The following is an 18,363-nucleotide window of genomic DNA, read 5'->3' as shown; positions in this document are numbered from 1 at the left end:
GATTTTAACGACCAATAATGGCTGTAAAATGGGGCTACTAATGTCTAGATTGCTGAATAATGGTGGGACTAACAGGGCAACTGCCCTCACCAAAATGGGCTAAGGAAAGTACTTATAAAATAACATACGATTAATTTTAAAACATAAACTAAGAAATAATTTAAACCACAAACCTTTCCTCTTACTGCAGTTAGGCATTTTTGGTGTTCAGACCCAGTTAATATTTCTCATAGCAGTAAAAGAAGCAATGGGAAAACCACAGACCTTTGCTCTCACTGAGATTAAACATGTTCTGGTTGTTCAGACCCAGTTTTTCGAATGTGAAATTGAAAAATATTTGTATTTGAAATTTCAGGAATGCAGAACTGAAAAATTTGAGTTTGCCATTGCGGGATTAAGGAATTTATGCGGACACTGGCAAAACAAAGTTGTGTGGGATTCATTTTTTGTTTATCTTGTTTATAAATCCAAGTTAGTTGTGGAGAGGTGGATTCTCTTGTCGGTCATGACAGCACCTGTGGTTCTGAACACGGCCTCTCACTGCACGTGCAAGGCATAGAGGGCAAGATCTGGCCATGTGTCCAATTTTCCCACGCAGAAAGTAAATGTGGCGAACCTTTGTACCAGGAAACGTGTGGAGAGATAATCCTAATGTCAGTCACATTTACATTTTGCATAGTGATACTAGTGTTCTTGCTACATTGGTGACTTCTTCCCTCTTCTCCTCGTGCTGCCACTGAGCTCTTAATGTCGTATAGGAACTCGGACAGTAGTGTTTGCATCAAAGTGCTCCTGTACTTCATCATTTTAGTACATTGCTCTAGATTTAAAATCAGGGAGGCTATGCTATTCTTGTAGCGTTGATCCAGCAGGGTGGCCACTCAGGGTGGCCACTGGAGTATGGAGAGGAGCCATCAAGGCAGAAACCCTGCAACATCTAAACCCTGGATCTAAAGTCAGTTACAAAATCATGGCCCCTAAAACATTGAGACCAAGAACCTTAAAGGGACATACTGCCAATCTATCACTCTACCAAGTGATGGTTTACATCTGTATATGCAATGTTAATGCATTTTGCACTTTATGTTTTACTAGCTATAGCTCCCGGTGTTACCCGGGATAGTAAATAACTGCTGTTAGCTATAACAAAATAGAACGGGTTAATAAAAAATAGTTGTATATATCTCTCTCTCTGGATTTCCCTGAACGTTTCTGTCTCTGTGTGTCTCTGACATTCTCTGTCTGTGTCTGTTTTTGACCATCTCTGACTGTCTCTCTAAATTCCTTTGTCTCACTGTCTATCTCTGACTTTGTCAGACTGTCTCTGTCTCTCATTTTCTCTGTCTCTGACATTCTCTGTCTGTGTCTGTTTTTGACCATCTCTGACTGTCTCTCTAAATTCCTTTGTCTCACTGTCTATCTCTGACTTTGTCAGACTGTCTCTGTCTCTCATTTTCTCTGTCTCTGATTGTCTCTGACTTTCTCAGACTGTCTGTGACTGTCTCTGACACTGTCTGTCTCCGATTGTCTCTGACTTTCTCCGACTGACTGTCCTTTTTGCACAGCTGTTTATAAAACTACAGCTGATCACTTATTGGTTTCCATGGGCATCTGGAACAGTTTTTCCTCAGACATTTCTGATAAATCTCCCCCTATCTCTGTATCCCTTTTCATCTTACCTCACACATAAGCATCTTATACTCATTGCCTATAGTAACCAATCAAAGCTCAGAGCTCATATAGCAACCAATCACAGCTCAGCTTCTAACTGCCTAAGCAGCAGCAGACAATGGCTCATGTATATGGTGATAATAAGTGAATTTTGGAGAGTGCAGGGTTAAAATTTTGGCTCAAAATCTAGTCTATGACATTCACTCAGCTTTATATATTAGATGAACACACACTTAATTAATTAAAGGTGCAGCATTCATAATAAATTGTGGGTGCTGTACTCACGCTATAATTCATTCCAGGGAACTATATATATGATGAAAATGAATTAATGAAGCACTTATATGCAATGTGGCATAATAGTATAAGATTGCGGCCCTGTCTTTCTCTACTATATAACTACTTTCATCACAGCTTGGGCTGAACGTTCATCTTCCAGCAAGACAATGCCCATAAGCACAAAGCTAAACACAGCAGTGGCTTCAGAACAACTCTGTGACCATTCTTGATGGACCCAGCTAGAGCCCTGACCTAAACCCAATTGAGCATCTCTTAAGAGATTTGAAAATAGCATCCACCAACGTTCACCATCCAACATGAGGGAACTGGAGATGATCTGGAAGGAAGAATAGCAGAGGATTCCCAAATACAGGTGTGAAAAACTTGTTGAGTCATTCCCAAGAAGACTCAAGGTTCTTCTACTCAATAGTGAGCAAAGGGTCTGAATACTTATGACCATGTGATATTTCAGTTTTTCTTGTTAAATAAATTTGCAAAAATATCTATATTTCAGTTTTTTTCTCTCAAGATGGAGTACAGAGTCTACATTGAAAAGCAATTGTCTGTAATTTAACAAAAAGTGATAAGGGGTTCTGCATATTTATAGGGTATTCAGGGTACCCTATAAGGGTACTATAGTACCCACTGTATATGGTGCATACAGATACAATAGTCCAGGTCACTCGCTGTACAAGAACCTCGCTGAACAGGTCACTCGCTGAACTGAGCCACGGGTGCTGGAATATGGATATCTTGTCCTCTTTCTAGTCTCTTCTCACAGTCAATGAGGTAGTTCACTCCATCAATAACCAGCTGCACCAGTTCCACCTGCAGGGATCACATTAGGATTAGATAAAGGCTCCAAACATTAAGAAGCTTGGAGAGATACTTTTGGCTCACAAATCATCTATTTGGTTAAAGCTTATTGTGAATACCAATAACAGCATACAGGACCACAGTAATAAAGTCATAATACATGAATCAACTGAATAAAACCTTCAATCTTTATTTCAACAAGGCCATCAAAAAGACAAAACAATTTAAAATCATCACCTAAAATACACAACAACTAACACACAAAAGCGGTGGTGGTCAATAAATAGCATATCCGCCTCAATAGGCATAGAGATAAATCTTGAGAGCACAAAATAAGTATTTATGTGTATACAGGAACCAAACAGTAGCTTTGCCCAGAAAAGGCGTTATATGCATAGGTGCCTACCAACCGTACAGATGGCTCTCAGACCACCACCGCAGCACCCCTGCTGCTTATTGTGACCTGAAGGTGACTCTGAAAACATGTACACGATTAAGGTGCTTTCAGTCCTGGATCATTCAACTGATTTTGTAATAGTAGGTTTTACAGTAATACAAATAACTAGAGATAAGCAAGCACTAAAATGCTCGAGTGCTCGTTACTTGAGTCGAACTCATTACTCGAGTGCTCGTTTCAAATAACGAACCCCATTGAAGTCACTGCGAGACTTGAGCATTTTTCAAGGGGACCAAGGCTCTGCACAGGCAAGCTTGGCCAAACACCTGGGAACCTCAGAAAATGATAGAAACACCACGGAAATGGACAGGAAACAGGCTGCCTAATCGCACCATTATGCCAAAATTATGGGCAACAGCATGGCGATGACAGTGACCGAGTGAGGCTGCTATGGTGACAATTAAATTTGGATAGTGCCTGTATGTGGCAGTCCAAAAAAGTTTTCAAAACAGAGGGCCGGGTAGGTGGCCTGCCAGAAAAATTAAATAGATAGAGTACCTGTATGTGGCACTCCCAAAATACTTTCAAAACAGAGGACCGGGTAGGTGGCCTGCCAGAAAAATTAAATAGATAGAGTACCTGTATGTGGCACTCCCAAAAAGTTTTCAAAAAAGAGGACCGGGTAGGTGGCCTGCCACAAAAATTAAATAGATAGAGTACCTGTATGTGGCACTCCCAAAAAAATTTAAAACAGAGGACCGGGTAGGTGGCCCTCCAGAAAAATTAAATAGATAGGGTACCTGTATGTGGCACTCCAAAACTTTTTTTTAAAACAGAGGACCGGCTAGGTGGCCCTCCAGAAAAATTAAATACATAGAGTACTATAGCTAGAGCCAGTTGGCCCTGGCAAAAAATAGCCAGTTGTCTCTGCTTTAGTGTACAAAGAGGAGGAAAAGGAGGAGAATGAGGATTAGGAGTGCATACATGAGAATTATTCAGGTTGAGCTGGTTTCACCTGGTGGGGAATGGAAATCATGAGAAATCCAGGCTTGCTTCATCTTGATAAGCGTCAGCCTGTCAGCGCTGTCAGTCGACAGGCGTGTACGCTTATCGGTGATGATGCCACCAGCTGCACTGAAAACCCGCTCTGACAACACGCTTGCGGCAGGGCAGGCAAGAACCTCCAAGGTGTACAGCGCCAGTTCGGGCCAGATATCCAGCTTTGAAACCCAGTAATTGTAGGGAGCTGTGTGATCATTTAGGACGATGGTATGGTCAGCTACGTACTCCCTCACCATCTTTCTGTAAAGATCACCCCTACTCTGCCGAGACAGGGGACAGGTGACAGTGTCTTGCTGGGGTGACATAAAACTGGCAAAGGCCTTGTAAAGCGTACCCCTGCCAGTGCTGGACAAGCTGCCTGCTCGCCTACTCTCCCTCGCTACTTGTCCTGCAGAAGTATGCCCTCTGTCGCTAGCGGTGTCAGATGGGAAAGACTGTTTCAGCTTGTGCACCAGGGCCTGCTGGTATTCATGCACTCTCACAGTGAATACCCAGTAATCGGTGCTGGAAAAAATTCTTTGAACGCGAGGGTCACGGGATAGGCAGCCTAGCATGAAATCTGCCATATGCGCCAGAGTCCCAACGTGCAAAAATTCACTCCCCTCACTGGCCTGACTCTCCATTTCCTCCGCCAACTCCTCTTCTTCTGCCCATACACGCTGATAAGGACTGAGCAATGGTCCCCTCTTCTGTCTCACTGACATTCTCCTCCTCTTCCTCCTCATCCTCCTCCTCCGATACTACCTCCGGAACTGTATTTCCTCTTGCGCTCCAGCGTCTGGGGTATAGACAGCTGAACTCTGCGCATGGACATGGAGACATTGGTGGACGCTGTGGAGGATCGTGGAGGCGAAGGTGTGGTTTTCGAGTGGGAGGTGTTTGTGCCGGGGTCCTGGGCAGGGGCTGACTAGCAGAGGCAGCAAATGACACAGGGGAAGGAGCAGTGGTGTGCCCGGCCTGAGGTGATTGGGGTGTTTAGCAGTCATATGCCTGCGCATACTGGTGGTGGTTAAGCTAGTAGTGGTGGAACCCCTGCTGATCCTGGTGTGGAACAGGCTGCACACCACAATCCGTCTGTCATCCGATGTTTCTTTAAAGAACCTCCAGACTTCAGAAAATCTAGCCCTCGCCACAGGAACTTCACTACTTGAAACATTTGGCGCTGATGCAACAACTCTGGCCCTGCCTCTCCGTCTGGCCCCACCACTGCCTCTTCCAACCTGTTCTGGTATAGGACTCGCCTCCGTCTCAAAAGTACTGTCTTCACCCGGCCTATCAACCCAGCTTGGGTCTGTCACCTCATCATCCTCCGATCCCTCAGTCTGCTCCCACCTCGGACTTCCTGCCCCGACAACAACTTCACCACTGTCTGACAACCGTGTCTCCTCATCGTCCGACACCTCTTTACACACTTCTTCCACTACGTCAACAATGTCATCATCACCCACAGACTGGACATCGGGAAAGAGCTCAGCAGCAACCTGACAAGTGGTTTGTGACTCTGGGAAGGGTCCAGAAAACAGTTCCTCAGAGTATGCCAGATGAAATTCCAAATTTTCCTGGGAGGGGGCAGACTGGGGGGAGGGAGGTTGAGGTGGAGGAGCTGGAGGAGTGCTCACTTGGGTAACATGGGTGGACTGCGTGGAAGACTGACTGGTGGACAAATGGCTTGAAGCATTGTCCGCAATCCACGACATCACCTGTTCGCTCTGTTGTGGCCTCAACAGTGCTCTACCACGAGTCCCAGGAAGTTGAGACATGAAGCTAGGGAGTGTAGCTCTGCGGCGTTCCCCTGCTCCCAGGACCACAGCCTCTGACCCCTGCAGTAATTGGATGCCCACGCCCACGTCCTCGTCCTCTACCCTTAGCCCTTGGGTTCAACATTTTACAAATTAAAGTCTATTTTATAGATGAAAGAGAAATATTAACTGGAAATTTTTTGGGGTAATTTTATTTTTTTTTGGTTTCATAGAACAAAGCGTGCAGAAGAAATCAGACAGCAACCTCAGAAGGTGATTGCTATGGCTAGTTTCTAACCAACACTGACAGCACACAAAAGGATTTTGTGCTGTGACTGTCACTTTAACTTTTGAAAAACGCTAATGTAGCCCTAACAAGGGCTGTTGAGATCTTGTAGAATCACTCCTGAGAATCACTCCTGCCTAACACTAATCTAATAGAACACCCTAACGCTATCCCTGACCAGCAGCAGCTTTATCCCTAACAGCATCCAGACAGAGAATGATACGAGCAGCGCGGGCAGGGGCTAGTCTATTCCAGGGTCACCTGATCAGGCCAGCCAACCACTGCTATCGACATGTAAGTGTACCACGTGATGCTGGGTGTACTGCAGAGTCTCCTGGCTTGTGATTGACTCTGTTTCTGGCCGCCAAAAATCAGAACGCCGGGAGATGCAATTTTCTCGAGCTGGCAAAATACTCGTCCAAGCAACGAGCAGTTTCGAGTATGCTAATGCTCGAACGAGCATCAAGCTCGGACTAGTATGCTCGCTCATCTCTACAAATAACAGAAACTTCCTTTAAGGAAACCTACCATGAGGATTCTACCATCAGAAATAGATCTAATGGTAGATTTCTCCTGCCCTACTCTGTCCAAATCTGTAATTTAATTATCTGGGGAACCTAACCTAACTTGTTTTAGCAATATGTAGAGGCCCCAATAGCCTCTGCAGTTAATTTGCATATCACTAAAATAAAGTTTTTAACAAGTTAGGTAAGGTTCCAGGATTATTAAATTACAGATTAGGGCAAAGGCAGGCAGGATGAATCTACCATCAGATCTACTTCTGATAGATTCCTCATGGTAGGTTTCCTTTAAAAAATATCATGTCAACTAAAAATGTATTTACATTCTAAAAATGTCAACAGTTGCTAAATACGATACCTCAGATTTTCCCAAACGATAAAGGTTCGAGATGTCAAAAGTGCTGTCCACAACTGCTGTATCCTCTCCTCCTGTTCCTCTTTTTTGTAGACAGAGATTCTCTAGGATCTTAGAGAAGCGTGAATCCTGGAGATATACAAACATAGTTTCTCAGAGTTGCCCACAAGTCGGTCATTTAATATTTATAAACACAAGTTGTTATCATAGGATTGTTGGTTATTTTTCACTTTAACAGCAATAGGACAATGTTTGTGTGTGTTAAATTAATGTAGGTTATGAAACTGAAAAGCCTTAATCAGTGATCAGAAAATCCTTTCCAATAACAATAATAATAAGAATCTTTATTTCTATAGCGCCAATAAATTCTACAGTGCTTTTCATATCATAGGGGACATATACAAATCTAATATTACATTGCAGAGTACGAACAGTCACATGGAACAATAGGAGTGAAACCAACCAAGAAGTGTGAAACCAACTTACCTTGCTCATTAGAGGTAGTTTAATGTGTACTCCAGCACGCAGACCGGTGCCCAAGTTGGATGGACAAGTAAGGATGTATCCCAACCTTTCATTCCACATAAATTCCCAGCCTTTCTCCTGAATTAATCTCTCAACCTACAAAAAGACCATTCACAAACCTTTAGGACCTTTATGGGATATAACATAGGTTTTAGAGATGTAGATCTTGATGTAGTAGAATGGATGAGACTGAAGTTCTAAAGGTAGTAAATTATAAAGAAGTAGAATTTTTGTAGGGATAATATGGGGCAAAATGTCAAAAATATATTATTATAAGTTATTGTCTAATAATTGTCTTCCTAACCATCAGCATATTACTAAGGATAAATGGACAAAAGATTTGGGAATGCTGGGTGAATTACGATGGACAAATTTAATCTTTAAAAATATTGAATCACTTTTAGTTTTAGATGCTTTCAAGGTTGTTCAATTTAAGATAGGCCATATATTATCAAAGATTAAAGAAGAACATTTCTGGTAACAGTCCTTTATCACCAACTAGCCAAGAAATAAGGAAAACATAACGGATAAGTATGGCAGTGGTACAATAGTCCGGGAACAAACTAAATGACTCTGGTGGTGCTAATCACCAACACAGAAGAATGTAGATAAAATCTAATCCACTAAACCAATAAATAGTGTGGCACCAGTTGCGGTCAATTTTTTTTATTTTAAGAGGAAAAGTAGAATGAGGACGCAAAACATGTCACAGTGTGACTTTTTTTCATCCTCATGCTGATCACCGTCTGGATTAGATATATTACACCCCTAAAATGATTATTAGATTTGGAAAAGGGATAGAGGTTAGATGTAGTAGAGGTCAAGAAAGAAAAGTGAACCTTATACATAAGTAATGGAATTTTAGGCTTATCCTTCAATTTTGGGAAAAAGTCCATGAGGAAATCTGTAGGATATCACAGGTTAACATCCCGCCTATTCCCTATATTATAATTCTAGGAAACACTTGTGATATATATGGCACAAATATCACATGATACCTGTGACTCTTATGGTAAAAAAGACTGGAAGTCGAACCAGTTTAGATCTACAAGTCTGTCTCTGTGAACTGTCTTTGCTCTTACCAGTAAGCTGAACCCCTACAATATCTTATGGAATTGTAGGCCTATCCTTCAAATTTGGGAAGAAGTCCATGAGGAAATCTGTAGGGTATCACACATCCTGTATGTTCCAAATATTATGATTCTAGGAATTAGATTTAGGAATTAAGATTATTACAGCACTGTTTACTGCTGGATATCTCATTGGCCTAGATTTAATATTAGTGAAGACCGACACGTGGTTTTCAATAATCTGGCACGACCTGCACACGCCGATAGTGCTTAAACTGAGTGCACCAGTTTTTTTCTAGGACTTCCGACATATGTGGCGGCCACTGCGCACTTGAACGGCACTTCACGGGTCGAGTGTTGTGTGGTGGCACACACTGTGCAGTCACGAAACAATGCTGGTGCAAGCAGTTTTCACATTTATTTATGTGCAAACTATGCCAGAATACTGGCGCATAGTCATAGTCATTATATATAATGTATAACCTCCATAGGAACAAAAACTTGCAGCCATTTTTATGGAATCAAAAAATATATGTTCTTTCTGTCCGTTATAATCAAAGTTATGTTGATATAAGTATTTATTTGGTCTTTATTGAAATGTTAAATTCTTTTCTTCATGCAACAACCGAAAATAATGTAAATCAGTATGTACTGTAAATACCCGAATTATACTATCATGGGTATTTTGTTATATACTGTCAACTTAAAACACCTAATTTGGGGATGAGATTAGCAAAGCAGCAAAAATAATTAAATAAAAATATTATAATACTAATTGAACAGAAAATTTTTTAACAAAATTACCATGACCCTCAATTGAAATTATATCTGTGCCTTTTATTCTGTTTATATACCTTTTATTAGGTGAATATTTTCTCTTACCTCTTTAAGACCCCTGCAGAAACGTTCAAATACCCTTTTCATGTTCCCTCCTTTCTCCATAGAGATGACTCTGATGTGATCTTCTTCATTTATCCAAATAAGAAAAGTCTTCTCGTTGTTATGCCTGTAGGAATGGAAAGAATGTTCTTTATTCTGTGTATAGATAATGTTATAGGAACCTACAACTAGTCTGGCTCAGCAGGAGGTCCATATGCTGTACCTGATGTAGCGGATTTCTGCATACATTTATGTATAATGGCTCCATATTACCACTATTTATAGCCTCTGGGTCAGCTGTAATTGCTCGAATACTACACTGAGAGGTTGCAACTTGGTGATATCCCTACAGAGAAGTCCAGGTTCCCGGTCAGGGGTTAAGTGTTGAAAAGCAAGGGTCCTTACGACATTAGTTAGCTCAAAAATAATGGTTGCTATGTTTGTGGTGTTATAAGATGTAATTTGTGTACTTTTATTAGAAAGACTAAATAATTTTCATCCATGCAATTAAATAGAATGTTTTCTATACAGTCATAAATTAATTGCTACAGCAGATATGTTGCAAGATATAAAAGTATAGTGTTTTTGTATAATGTTATAGATAATTTTGAGTAATGGAGGTTCTTTTTTTTACCTTATGGTTACATTATTGTAATGTCATAAGTAGTAACCAAGAGCCAAATCCATTTTGTGACACCATGAACCCACAATAAAGGACTAGTGCAAAATGTGATGTATATAGTTTATAGTTGACACCGCCAAATAGACTTGTGTGTTAACTCATTTCTCATTTCTCATTTCTCATTTCTGCCAATTGTAAAATTATTACCGGTAGTCCTTGCCACCAAAACCAATTCATTCTGATACATTCTGCAACAAATGTGCTAAATGTAAATAGTATATTAGTATTAAATAGTATATATGTATATATATATATATATATATATATATATATATATATGTATATATATTAACTTCTATTGATTTTCAGGATATAAGTGATGTAGTTGGAGGTTGACAGAAGGCTGCATCTCCTGGAGGGAAATGTATTTTACAACATTACTTTAAACATTATAAATGTGTGCGAGAGCCTCATAATAAAATCCTTGTGTAAACAACAGCATCTCACCAGATTCCACGGGCATCAGGCCAGTCACGTGCCATTCCCGTAGTTGTAATAAGTGGTAATACAGGTTTGCCAAAGAGAAAGTGATCCTAGATGATGAAATAAGAGTTTTTACTCTGTATAAAGCAGGTAAATGTACTATGAAGAAAGTGAGTTACATTGTGGCCAAAAAAAAGTAATATACTCGAGAAACTAATATCTATAAACAGAATATGAAAGAATCATAAAACAGTGTATGTTTCCACATTTGCAAATATTTAAAGTCATTGATATTAAAAAGACCAGTCACCTCTCCTGACAGGAAATATTAATATTCTAAAAATAACTATAAATATTTTCATAATTCCTACGGTGCAGTTCCTTTGAGTTCACTTGGGGATCAGGGGCACATGAGCTCTGAGCCTACGTTGGGAGTCTTGTGTAGATCATGTGTATAATTGTGTTACAAACATTGTTCTTTTATCCATTGAAGAAATCAAAAAATATCACATAACTTAGATTTCACAGATGCAGATTTTTATGGAAAAATACAGTTACTTTGCAGCATTAATTTGCTATAAGTTTTATATATGTGTTACAACAAAAATATTCAACTTCTACAAAACCTCATTATTAAGCTAAAAAATGATATTGTGCATCATGAAATGAGAGCCTGCTGTAATAGTGATTGCTTGGTTCTCTCTATAATAGAGATTCTTCATCAAGGCAGATCTCAGAAATAAACATCTTACATCTATCAACTGCTGCTGTTCTTGGTCTGTCATGTCAGTCAATCTGTAGTAACGTCCGGTCAGATCTCCACTAAGGCCATTGAGGGCATCGGCTGCCACTCTCTCAACTTCCCTCCTCTCTGCTCGGGTACATGCTGGGGGAAGGCTGAGACCTCTGATACTTCTTCCAGTCCGAACCCGACATGATAGTACATAACGTTCATCAAACTGACTAGCTGTAATCTGCCAAGAATAAAAACATACAGAGGTTATCACTCAACTTTCACCAAAATAAATTTCTTTAAAGTCTTAATTTTTTACATCCAAATATCATGAATGAATTCATTGTGATTAAATAGATGTATATTTTATTGGTACCTTTCTGGCATCTATATCTGTGGGATGTTTCATGCTTCGTGGATCATATCCATTGTGTCTCTCCTTTATAACAGGATCAAATATATCTGCAAATAACTGAAAAAAAAAATATTTATAGTATCTTACCTGTATTTTATAAAGCTAAATGACTTTTGATAAAAATCATGTATATTTCCAGAGGAAAAATTATATAATCTTTGAAATGCTTTATTTATATGATTAAAACAATGGGGCACATGCATCATTGTTTTTTTTTCGGCTGCCACTTTTTTATGTTTCCTGTATTTTACCTACTTAATCATTGCAATTAGAGATGGGCAAATATGTTAACATTCGGTTTGTCTCAATTCGGCGGATTTATCGGAAAAATTCGATTTGACCCGAATCATGACGAATCAGATTAAAAAAACAGGTATTTCCTGGCTGCAGAGAGCCTGTAGGGTGTTTTAGAAAATCGTGCCATGCTTAAATATGCATAGGGAGCGTGGTTTGGTCTTCAAACAATGCTGTGTTTTAGTATGAGACGCACATGACAGTATTACTAAAGAAAAAAACAAACGGGAGTGGATCCAAAACAGAGATGACCAGTATATGGGATATTTGCATGTCCTCTGTGTTCTGTATCCACTCCTGCTTTTGGCTATCAATCATGAGGCTTTTCATTCCTTCTGACAGATGAAATGAAAGGGAAAACCAAAACATAGTGGCAACTTCATAGAGTGGTGGAAGGTGAAAACAGCATTATTTAAATCACAGGGTGTTCCAGGGAGACAGCGGTCACTTGGCAGCAGCATAAGTAGGCCACAGAGTGGCACAATGACAAATTATGGAGGTGGCGGAAACATGGTAGGCCACAGAGTGGCACAATGACAGAGTGTGTAGGTGGCAGCAGCAGCGGCAGGAGGCCACAAAGTGGAACAATGATAAGAGTGTGGAGGTGGCGGCAGAAGCAGCAGCAAGAGGCCACAAAGTGGCACAATGAAAAGTGTGAGGAGGTGCCAGTGGCAGCAACAGAAGCCCACATAGCCCACAGCAGAGGAGGCCACATTGTGGCACAATGATGAAGTTTGAAATGAATTTGAAGTTGAAATTTTCCATTTAAATTTGAAGATTAGAGATGCCACATCCATAATACATTACAGTTTTTCTCAAAATATCAGGTCTTTGCCAAAAAAGAACTGCAAAGGTGGCACCAACAGCAATAGCAGCAGCATGAAGTTGGAGGTGTGGAGGTGGTGGCAACATGGTAGGCCACAGAGTGGCACAATGATAGAGCATGGAGGTGGCAGTAGCAGGAGCCCACAGGTGGCAGCAACATGGTGGCAGCAACAGGGAAAGCCACAAAGTGGCCCAATGATAGAATGTGGAGGAGGCAGCGGCAGCAGCAGGGGCCCACATAGCCCACAGCAGAGTAGGCCACATTGTGGCACAATGATGAAGTTTGAAATGGATTCGAAGTTGAAATTTTCCATTTTAATTTTGAATATTAGAGACGCCACATCCATAATACATTACAGTTTTGGCAGAGTGGCAAAATGATATAATGTGGAGGTGGCATCAGTAGCAGGAGCCCACAGAGTGGCACAATGATATTGTGTGGAGGTGGCATCAGTAGCAGCAGCAGGAGCCCACAGAGTGGCACAATGATATAGTGTGACGGTGATGTCAGCAGCAGCAGAAGCCCACAGAGTGGCACAATGATATATTGTGGAGGTGGCGACAGTAGCAGCAGCAGCAGGAGCCGACAGAGTGGCACAATGATATAGTGTGGATGTGACGTCAGTAGCAGCAGGAGCCCACAGAGTAGCACAATGATATAGTGTGGATGTGGCGTCAGTAGCAGCAGCCCACAGAGTGGCACAATGATACAGTGTGGAAGTGGCATCAGTAGCAGCAGGAGCCCACAGAGTGACACAATGATATAGTGTGGAGGTGGCGTCAGCAGCAGGAGCCCAAAGGTGGCACAATGATATAATGTGGAGGTGGCATCAGTAGCAGCAGGAGCCCACAGAGTGGCACAATGATATAGTGTGGAGGTAGCATCAGCAGGAGCTTACAGAGTGGCACAATGATATTGTTACGTCTTTGCCTGTATCGTCTTCTGTCCGTGGTATGCGGTTTAGAAAGCGTTGAGGTTGTTCAGTGTTCCTGTGTGTGAACTGGGACTGAGATTGCTGCAGGGTTGATTGTTGCACCACACCCGCTTCCCTGCAGTCTAGCAACAGTTAACCTGCTGTGAATGACAGATCTCTCCTCCAGTCACCTTGAGGGGAGGTTCCCCAGTCACCTATATTACTTCCCAGCACAGGTTCCCCAGCGCTGGTAATACTCGTATTTTCAGCGTTTTGTTTTTATATTGACTTCTCTGGCATTCTGACTTTGGCTTTCGTTACTTACCTCGGCTTTCGCTTTCTGATTCTGCTTATATATTGCTCTCTCCGTTGTGACCCGGTTTACCTGACTTCGCTACCTGTGTGTATTGTTTGTTTGTCGTGTTCTTTGTCTGCACTGTGGCCTAGGAAGGGATCGTCTTCGTGGTTGTCCCGTATCAATAGGATACCGGAGGCAAGTAGGCAGGTGACAGCATTGGGGGGCTCAGACTTAGGGCTCACTGTCTGGTTTGTTGCCCCTGAATTCCCGAGCCATCATTACATTATTACCAGCCCTTTAAAATTCCTTAGTTTGCTACGTCTTCCGGACCCGCCAGGATGAGCTCCGTCCCGGATCTTGTGCATCGCATGGAAGGCCTAGCAGGCATTGTGGCTGATCTGGCTAACCAGGTCCATGTTCTAACTCAGTTTAGAGCAGAGACCCCTGCCACGTCTCCTGCTGCTCCGCAACCTCCACTCCCCAGTATTAACAAGGTAAAAATGTTACTCCCGGATCGATTCTCAGGTGATAGAGAGAAATTTGAGACTTTCAGGGAATCCTGTTTGCTTTATTTTCGGGTTAACCCATTATACTCCCAGACTCAAATGGTAGGGGTGGTTATTTCCTTACTCCAGAGGGATCCCCAGACATGGGTCCTGAAACTACCTCCAGCCGCAGAGGAGTGGTCCTCTTTGGAACGCTTTTTTCAATCCTTGGGGGCCATATACTCAGAACCCGATCATGTTGGGCTTGCGGAGTCCAGTTTGCTGTCTCTTTCGCAGGGTACCCGCTCTGCGGAGGAATACTGCATGGAATTCTGCAAACACTGCGCAACCTTGAACTGGTGTGAACCGTCCTTGAAAGCCCTCTTCAGAAAAGGCCTGTCAGAACCTGTAAAGGATGCCTGGATTGGTCATCCTGATCCAAACTCACTGGAGCAAACCATGGCCTTAGCAGTCCGCATTGATCGTCGCCTACGGGACAGACGAAAAGATAGAGTAGGTGCGAGTCACTCCTCCGGGTCACCTTTACTTTCTCCTAAAAACTCTGTCTCTCCTATATCTGAACAAGAACCTATGCAGTTGGGCACGGCAAGAGCCAAAACCCGGAAAGAGCATCGCCAGAAGAATCGTCTTTGCTTTTACTGCGGTGAATCTGGACACTTCCTGAGAGGCTGCCCTACCAGACCCAGGCCACAGGCGGAAAACTTCAGCGCCTGAGTGGTAATCGGGAGTGTCACTCAGGCGCACAGGTATCTTCCAACTCTGTATCTAAAATTTTGTTGCCAGTGTCTCTGTTTGCTAAAGATAAGTCTATATCTGGACAAGCTATGGTTGATTCTGGATCCGTTGCTAATTTTATTGACTCTGCTTTTGTTTCAGCCCTAGGGCTGGAGTTGGTTAACCAGAATCCTCCTGTCCTGGTTGTGGGGGCAGATTCTACCCCTTTAAGGGGGGGTAGAGTTTGTTTCAGAACTCCACAGATAACCATGCAGGTTGGTGCTATCCACACCGAACGGGTAGTGTTTTTTGTTTTAAAAAACTTGTCCGCTGATGTCATTTTGGGGTTTCCATGGTTATCTGTACACAATCCTGTATTTAATTGGACCACTGGAGAACTGGTTAAATGGGATCCGCTGTGTTCCTCCCATTGTAATACGCTGTTCCTCTCTGAATGTCAGTCAGAGGAAGAAACTCTGCCTGAATTTATCTCTGATTTCTCTGATGTTTTTGATAAAAAGACTGCCGAGTCCCTGCCTCCACATAGGCCTTATGACTGTGGGATCGATCTCATTCCCGGGTCTAAATATCCCAAGGGAAGGATTTTTAATTTGTCTTCCCCAGAACGAGAGGCTATGCGAGAGTATATACAAGAGAGCCTTCAAAAGGGTCATATACGATCCTCGAATTCCCCTATGGGGGCTGGTTTTTTTTTGTTGGGAAAAAAGATGGTGGACTTAGACCCTGTATTGATTACCGTGAACTGAATAACATCACTGTCAAAAACCAATACCCACTTCCTCTTATCCCTGATTTGCTTAACCAGGTGGTGGGTGCCCGCTGGTTCTCCAAAATTGACCTCCGTGGGGCCTACAACCTGATTCGCATCAAAAGGGGGGACGAGTGGAAAACTGCTTTTAATACCCCCGAAGGGCACTTTGAATATTGTGTGATGCCCTTCGGGTTGTGTAATGCACCAGCAGTATTTCAAGAATTTGTGAATGATATTTTTCGTGATATCCTGGGTCAATATGTGGTAGTCTATCTGGATGATATTCTGATTTTTTTCCCCTGACTGGTCAACCCATATCCGACAGATCAGGGATGTTCTCTCTAGATTACGTAAGAATTCCTTATGTGCTAAGTTGTCTAAATGTCTGTTTGGGGTCCAAAAGATTACTTTTTTGGGTTATATCATCACCCCTAAATCTTTTTGTATGGATCCACTCAAGGTCACGGCTATCGAGAAATGGGAACATCCCAACACTCTTAAAGCCCTTCAGCGGTTTTTAGGGTTTGCCAACTATTACCGCAAATTTATTAAGAATTTTTCTGTTGTGGCTAAGCCGTTGACGGATCTCACTAAAAAGGGTGCTGATCTGACCAATCGGACTCCAGAGGCGGAGCAAGCATTTGCACAGCTTAAAAGATGTTTTGTAACCGCGCCAGTTTTGACTCAACCTGATTTGAATCACCCTTTTGTAGTTGAAGTTGATGCATCCGAAGTAGGGGTGGGAGCAGTGTTATCTCAGGGATCAAAGTCTCTCACTAACCTAAAACCTGTAGCTTTCTTCTCCAGGAAGTTCTCCTCTGCCGAACATAATTATGATGTGGGTAACAGAGAGCTTTTGGCCATAAAATGGGCATTCGAGGAATGGAGACACTTCCTAGAAGGAGCTAAACATCTCATAACTGTGATTACTGACCATAAGAACCTGTTATACTTAGATAATGCTAAACGACTGTCCCCCAGACAAGCTCGCTAGGCACTCTTCTTTACTCGTTTTAATTTTGTTGTTACTTACCGTCCAGGCACTAAGAATATCAAAGCAGATGCTCTATCACGTAGCTTTGGTAACGACAATACCCCAGAGGTTGTCCCAGATAAGATTCTATCGCCTGGTATTGTGTTATCTGCTATTGACCATGACCTCGCCACCGCTATCTCGAACTCTCAAGATCTTGCGCCTAGTAATCTTCCTATGGGTAAATTGTTTGTGCCACATAATCTTCGTCTCCGGGTCTTGGAGGAGATCCATTGCTCTGTGCTCGCCGGACATCCTGGTATTGCCGGCACTAAGTATCTCTTAGAAAGGTTGTACTGGTGGCCCTCGTGGTCACGTGACGTTCAGGAGTTCGTAGCAGCATGTGATATATGTGCCAGGTCTAAGGTGCCCAGAAGAGTACCAGAGGGACTTCTCCAACCTCTCCCTCTGCCTAAAAAACCCTGGACTCATATCTCCATGGACTTTATAACTGACTTACCTGTCTCTCAAGGAAAAACTGTCATTTGGGTGGTTTGTGACCGATTCTCGAAAATGTGTCATTTAGTACCCCTCAGGAAATTACCCAGTGCTAAATTATTGGCCTCATTGTTCATAAACAATATTTTGCATCTTCATGGTATACCAGAAAATATTGTCTCTGATCGGGGGGTACAGTTTGTCTCTAAATTCTGGAGAGAATTTTGTGGTCAATTGGGAATCTCTCTTTCGTTTTCTTCCGCTTTCCATCCTGAGACTAATGGACAGAGAGACTCAGACAGAGAGACTCAACCAATCGCTTGAACAGTTTTTAAGATGCTTTATTTCCGATAACCAGGAGAAATGGAGATCCTTCCTCCCGCTCGCCGAATTTGCCTTAAACAACAGGGTTAGTACCTCATCTAAAATGTTCAACCCAAAGTTTTCGTCCTGCCAAGACATTGAGTCTGTTAACCCTTCCGCCGAAGCAACGTTCCAAAGGCTGAGCTCAGTCTGGGCACGGGTTCTGTCGAACCTGGTGAAAGCCCAAGATACCCAACGGCGTCAGGCTAATAAAAAACGATCTCCCGGTCCTGAATATAATGTGGGGGAACGAGTGTGGCTATCTACAAGAAATTTGCGTCTCAGAGTGCCATCTGGGAAATTTGCTCCTCGATTTATTGGGCCATTCACGATTAACGAAATTATTAATCCCG

General features: G+C 42.3%; 1 protein-coding gene across 4 annotated transcripts in view; it reads right to left on the bottom strand.

Annotated features, from left to right (window-relative positions):
* Positions 1–2,300: 2,300 nt before the first annotated feature.
* The window catches only part of LOC140127554 (creatine kinase U-type, mitochondrial-like), a 96,747-nt gene continuing 80,684 nt past the window's right edge, over positions 2,301–18,363 (bottom strand). For 2 of the 4 annotated variants that reach the window (XM_072148389.1, XM_072148390.1), the window contains exons 4-10: positions 11,815–11,910; positions 11,458–11,679; positions 10,730–10,815; positions 9,604–9,727; positions 7,613–7,747; positions 7,130–7,255; positions 2,301–2,778 (exon numbers count right to left, since the gene is read on the bottom strand). In XM_072148389.1, the coding sequence (XP_072004490.1) occupies positions 2,662–2,778; positions 7,130–7,255; positions 7,613–7,747; positions 9,604–9,727; positions 10,730–10,815; positions 11,458–11,679; positions 11,815–11,910 (906 nt within the window). In that variant the 3' untranslated portion in view covers positions 2,301–2,661. Of the gene's footprint in view, positions 2,779–7,129; positions 7,256–7,612; positions 7,748–9,603; positions 9,728–10,729; positions 10,816–11,457; positions 11,680–11,814; positions 11,911–13,871; positions 13,891–18,363 lie in introns of those variants that run through there. The other 2 variants (XM_072148391.1, XM_072148388.1) reach the window with 2 other exon arrangements.

This window comes from Engystomops pustulosus, chromosome 4, assembly GCF_040894005.1.
Source record: "Engystomops pustulosus chromosome 4, aEngPut4.maternal, whole genome shotgun sequence".
In the NCBI taxonomy this organism is placed as follows: domain Eukaryota; kingdom Metazoa; phylum Chordata; class Amphibia; order Anura; family Leptodactylidae; genus Engystomops; species Engystomops pustulosus.
This window is presented reverse-complemented; position numbering and strand designations above follow the sequence as displayed.